The 6,000-nt window shown below is 45.2% G+C and overlaps 1 protein-coding gene across 4 annotated transcripts in view; it reads right to left on the bottom strand.

Moving 5' to 3' along the window:
• Positions 1–2,964: 2,964 nt before the first annotated feature.
• The window catches only part of CDKAL1 (CDK5 regulatory subunit associated protein 1 like 1), a 636,490-nt gene continuing 633,454 nt past the window's right edge, over positions 2,965–6,000 (bottom strand). For all 4 annotated transcript variants that reach the window (XM_063097088.1, XM_063097092.1, XM_063097090.1 and 1 more), the window contains exon 16: positions 2,965–4,038. In XM_063097088.1, coding sequence (XP_062953158.1) covers positions 3,847–4,038 — 192 coding nt within the window. In that variant the 3' untranslated portion in view covers positions 2,965–3,846. The remainder of the gene's footprint in view (positions 4,039–6,000) is intronic.

The raw sequence follows: 6,000 nt of genomic DNA, 5'->3' as shown, positions 1-6,000 counted from the left end.
ATTCCCTCCCTATCTCCCTTTATTTTTTTTTATTTGTTCTTTGATTAAAACTTCTTGAAGCTTCATTTGTAATTCTAAATTTCCCTCCATGACATCTTATGATATACACTGAAATTTTCAACCTGGAGCGAAGTCAATAGAAGTAGCTTATGTTTTGACTGAAAGACATATGGAAATTTGATGTTTAGACACATTTTCCCAGCAACAAAGCAAAGTTTTTACCAAAGAGCTCTTTACATTCTCAAATTGACTATCTCACACTTGATGAAGTAGAGAAGATAAGAAAGGAAGGAAGGAAAGAAGGAAGGAAGGGGGGGGAATAAAGAAAAAAATAATAAATATTTATTTAAAAAGGTTATTGAGCACCATGCACATTCTAGAAGCAGAATGACAGAGAGAAGGGTTGGGGTCCCCCAGAACCCAGGCATCCACATGGTCAATCCTAGATACATATCTAGTGGCACAGGTCAAGGTTAGGTCAAAGACAAGGTACAAGGGAGCAGGAAGATTTTATAGTACAGGGAGTATAGGCTTTGGATTCAGGCTGTGTTCCAGTCCTGCCTCTACAACTTAGTAGCTTCGTGTACCTGTGCAAGTTACTTCGTCTTTTGAGTTCTAGATTTTTTTCTCAGTAAAATGCAAATAACACCTATCTCAAAGTTGTTCCTTCAGGACTAGCACCTGTAAAGTGCACATCATAATGTCTAGCAAATTTAAAGGGTAGACAGTTAATGGTTATTGATATTACCATTATTATTAACATAAGACTGACTCATGGAAGGGAGATAGCAGAGACAAAGTCTGCTGAGGAATATCAAAGGTACAAAGATAAAAAACAGTGGGGACAATGGCAGAGTTCATGTCAACTAGTGGTGGGGATGTGAATTGGCCCAACCACTTCAGAAAACCATTTGACAGAGTCTACTTAAGCTGACCATATGCAAAGGCTTTGATCCTGCAATTCCACTCCTAGATATGTGTCCATCAAATAAATGCTTATATATGTGCAACAAAACATGTTTATAGCAGCACTGTTAATAGCCAAAAAAAAAAAATGGAAGCAAGTCAAATGTAGAATGGATAAATACAATGTGGTACATTCACACAATGGAATACTATTCAGCAATGAATGTGAATGAACTAATGCTACACACAACCTGGATGCATCTCACAATCAATGTGGCTTAAAGAAGGTAGACACGAAATAACAATGCACACTACATGGTTCCATGTACATAAAGTTTATAAACAGGCAAAACAATCCACAGTGTTGGAGATAAGGAGAGCATTACTTCTTGGGAAGCAGAGGGAATGGCTGCAGGGTGAGTGGGGAACTTCCTGGTGCTGGCTGTGTTGTGTGTTCACTTTTTGAAAATGTATCAAGCTCTACTTCTGTGATTAAGTACATTCTCATATGTATGTTTTACTCTAGTAAAGAGTTTAAGAAAAGAATTGGCCAAAGCACTGAAAAGTTCTCTTCATAGCAGAAGAAAGAAGAACACATTAAAAAAAAAAGACAAGACTCAGGTACTAAGGGAAAACACAAAAAGAAAACATGAGGCAGAATAATTATGTTTACAACCTGCAGGCCAAAGCATCCTAGCATGGCTGACTCTTCCCATGACTCAGGTTATGCTATGGTAACAACCCCCAGATCCCAGCAGCTTAACAAGACAAAAGCACATTTGCTCACTGATGTGGTGCTTGTCTAGCACATGCTGGTAGGGAGCTCTGCTCATGGCATGACCTCCGGGACCCAGGCTGAGGGAGGCTTCATCCTGACGCGTGGGTCACCACAGCAGTGGGAAGAGCACATCGTGAACTGTACACCAGACCTGAACACATCCACCCCAAAGACTGACATGACCCTTCCCCTCACACTTCACTGGCCAAAGCCAGCTACGAGGGCACGCCTACTTCAAAGGCAGGGAGAGGTGCAGTTGCACTGTGGGCAGGAAGGAGATGAGCTGAGAAGATGACAGCTCTACTGATGGCCACACTTGTTCCTATAGTTCCCAGGCTGTTCCATTCAGAGTCCTGTCCACAGTAGAACTATGTTTTCCACACCCACCTCATCCTTCTCTCCTCCCTCCCTCCCAGCAGGACATCATGGAAAAAAGACAGCTGGATTTCCAGACCATTGCTATCCCCCTCAACAATTTGTCACCAATATGGTGACTGATCCTACATATGGTCCACTCCCTGCTGCTGGGCAATGGCTTTGGTTCCTTTCTAGACCAAAGAGCAGAGTGGAGTTGCAGGGTAATTGGGGTCAACAGTCATGGCAGGGGTTGGGGTAGAACCCTGTACAGCTGAAATAATCCATGAGGATCCACAGCACGGTTGGGAGGGGGCAGTGGGGCTGGTGAATGGTTGGGTGTAGTATTCTCTTACAGGAAGAAAACATGAAGACGAGAGTGGAGAGGAAAGCATAGAGCTAGAGGGGAGGAGAGAAACAGATGCAGGAGTGAGAGGAAAAGAGTGGGCAGAGAGCCAGAAAAGAGAAGTAGGAAAAAACCACTCTCCGTCTCCAATCAGTTATGGGTGTAAAGCTTTTCTTGTGTCCCATGTAGTGTGACTCCAGGCTTTGAACAGTATTTTTATCTCTGCTAGGTTTTTGTTAATCAGTACTGCACTGGATCCCACTGTTTAACAAAGAAATGACCGTGCATATAGCTGAAGAAAGGAAGTCATGGCAGGTTCCTGTCTTCTGCCAACACTTGCCCCTATTCCTGCTGAGAAGCGAGGAACGCTCCCGAGGCGGACGTCCGATTGCAGGACTCGAGGGGCACAGACAGATCTTTGCCTTTTAAACATGAGTTCTTAGAAGGACACAGGAGGTTTAGGAGAAATGACTAATGCTAGAATAACATTAAAACATATATATACATATATTTCAACTTACCAACTGATGACATAATTAAATTTTAATTTGGGCTCCTTAAAAGACACATAAAAGGCTGAAACATGTTGAGATAAAAGGAAGACCTGAACGGGGTTACGGGTTTAAAGTTCAAAAAGATCCCGTGGTGGCCACAAGGCACCTGATTTCCCTGTGCCTGTACGATCAGAATAACTTATTTATATTTTGATACACATAGGATTTGCTTATTACAATTCCTTTTATTGTGGAAGAAGTTGCTTTGTTTAGTAAAGACCAAGGTATCAGGTAGAAATAAAAACATTTGATCTTATTGACCAAAAATGTCAGAAAAGGGGCATAGTTTGTTTTAGATAAATCCAGTTTTTCAAAGCTTGTGGGTGCCAGAGAAGTGGGTGATTCCTCACACTTCACAGAGCGTTGCCGAGAGTCCTTCCACTGACAGACTCTCCCTGTGCATTCCAAAAGGATTCAAGTTCCAAAAATAGGTTTCTATATAAACTTTTCAGGAACACATCTGCTGTGAAAAGTAAGATGTTTTTAAGCATTGGGACTCCAAACAAAGCACGAAAAGGAAGATACACTGAAAAATATTTATTGAAGATGGAAAATTCTTCCACATAAGGAAAAGATGACCAGAGCCACTGTACAATGAAGTTCAGACTTGAAGATTGGAGATTTTTTTAAAAAATGCAACCACTTGCATTTCTTGTGAAAAATAAACCAAAAGGAGTTTAATTTGAAAGATGTTCTATGGCAGCTGCAATTAGGTTTTAGGTCAAATAACCCATGGGCCCAGCCCAATGGGAGGCAGCGTGGGCCTCATTAAAAAGTGCGGCTGAGGAGCGGCAGTGGGATCAGAGCACATCACTGCCCTTTGAGAACTGATGCGGTCACTTTCCTGTTCACCGAAGACTTTAATTAGAAATTTATTCTTCTTCACAGATACTTCATTTAATTGTGTTCTAATTATAGACCTTGACAACAAAAGCAAAAAGAAGAGCAAAGAGAGCCAGGCCCACAGATATGGTCAGCGCAGGGTCCCGGGGCAGCCTCTGCACCCACAGCAGGGCTCTGGAGCTCGCTGAGCGGTGCCGGGTTGCAGCGGAGGAGTGGGCTGTTGAACGCAGGTGATGCACACGCCTATTTCTGAATTCCTAGAAAGAGAGAAACAGAGAGGAAGAAATGCTTTTAAGATGCGGAGAAAGCCCTGCTATGATGTCAGTCTAGTACGGTACAGGGTTCCTCGGAGGTGCTACTGTTTACTCTTTCAACACAGGCACCTTTGAACACTCGTTGTGGGCCACGTGGCCCCAAGGAAATGAGACTCAGTCAGTTCCTTTCCTTTTGCCCGGCCAAGTTCATGACTTTCCCCACTATACATGAATGATAAGATAGAGACAGACCGTGTTCATGGAGAACCAAGGCGGAATCCATGAAGGGCAGAACTTGTGTTGGGTGAAGTCCTGTCACAGATGTATCTAACTTTTAGGGATACAACCATATCTACTCAGCAACACAAAAATGACAGAGAAAAAAACAGGGAAGCCCTTTTCTTCAGCAAGCACATCCCCTAGGACAGAGATTCCCAACTGGTCTGCTGCAGGAGGGCTGCCCCATCCTCAGGGTGGGGTGAGGGGGGTCGGAGGGGTCGAGTGACTAGAGGGCCCCACCCCACGTGCCGTCCCCTCCATCTAGCCCGCGTGCCACACAGATACTAGCATTTCCTCTGCTTGCCAAACACAGAAAAGACTGAGAACCACTGCTTGGAGAGAGTGCGAGAAGCTAGGGACCCGACTGTGCTGCCTTTCAGGTGGCCTCTGCTGTGGGCTTCTTAGCTGGTGTCGGGGAGGCGGAGGGAGGGCTACCTGGCCCCTCTCGGGGCAGTCCTAGTGTTTCAAAGCACGACTTGATTCCATTACATGAGATTTTCACCTCAGGCTCCTGCTTTGGAATTGGTGCCTTTCCACATAACGTGGGACTGCCCTGTCGAACCCCGAATAACATTTTGAGGGACTGGGGTTGGGGAGGGGAAGGGACGGATGAGAAATACTGGGTGGAAGAAGGAGGAAGGAGGGGCAACCCAGAGGCAGCACGGTGCAGCAGCACGCCTGTGCAAGAACAGACAATCCACAGAAGCAGGAGGTGTCTTTGCACAACCATCTTGCTTCGCTTCTCCTTCCCTCCAATCTGGCGCGCCTTTGGCTCCCGTGTGGGGAGCTGCACCTCTGCGCCACGGCAGCGGCACTGGAACAGAAAGCAACGCCACAGGAACGTGGAGGATGGGTCGGGGGAGGGAGGACAATGCGGGTGGAGAATCCAGAGGTAAATTGTGGTGAGAGACGAAGTGGGAGACGACGAGGACCTGTATTAGATGGCAGCAGAAGGGATAGAAAGGAGGGAACAACAAATTTGTGATGTAGAATCAACAGCATTTGAATTCACACGAGTTGGGTAATGGGAGGTGTGAAGAACAGAAATGGGGAAATGAAAATATCTTTTATAACCAATTTCCACTCCTAATATTTACATCTGATAGGTGTAGAAGAATTCTTGCTTTGACTGTAGGAGACTGACTGCTAAATTAATAAAGCTGTTAGCCACAAGGATAAATACCTCAACTTCAATGACATCTAACCATCATTTACTTCTGCACTCCTTAGGTGTCTGGGCCCATTCCCTGCTGGTCTCCCTGCAGTCTGGGTCCTTAACAAGGAGGCACAGAGCAGGGCAGAACGGAAGCACCTCCCCCACAGCAGGGGAGGCAATAGCAGGAGCTCTGTGGTGCACCTGAACCTGACCTGGACCCCGGAGACAGCTGTCCTATGAGACCAGCTTTTTGCGTGATATTTTGGAGCTGGGAATATGTTGATGAGCTTCCATTTTGATTGTTTAAAAACAGCCTCAAGGTCTCAAGGACAACACACACACATGCACGCACGCACGCACGCACAGCGCGGCAACCCAGAAAAAGAATGCAGAGTCCCTCTTCAGCTGAAATGATAGAAACTATGTGAGTTCCCAAAAGCAGCACGGCTGCCTAACTCATCTCTGAAATCCTGGAACTTCTCATGGCCACAGGTGTATAAGCAGGTACTCAAGAAACGTTTAAGAATGAA

This window comes from Cynocephalus volans, chromosome 5 (genome assembly GCF_027409185.1).
Source record: "Cynocephalus volans isolate mCynVol1 chromosome 5, mCynVol1.pri, whole genome shotgun sequence".
Classification (NCBI taxonomy): domain Eukaryota; kingdom Metazoa; phylum Chordata; class Mammalia; order Dermoptera; family Cynocephalidae; genus Cynocephalus; species Cynocephalus volans.
The sequence above is the reverse complement of the archived record's forward strand: the minus strand, read 5'-3'. Positions and strand labels throughout refer to the sequence as shown.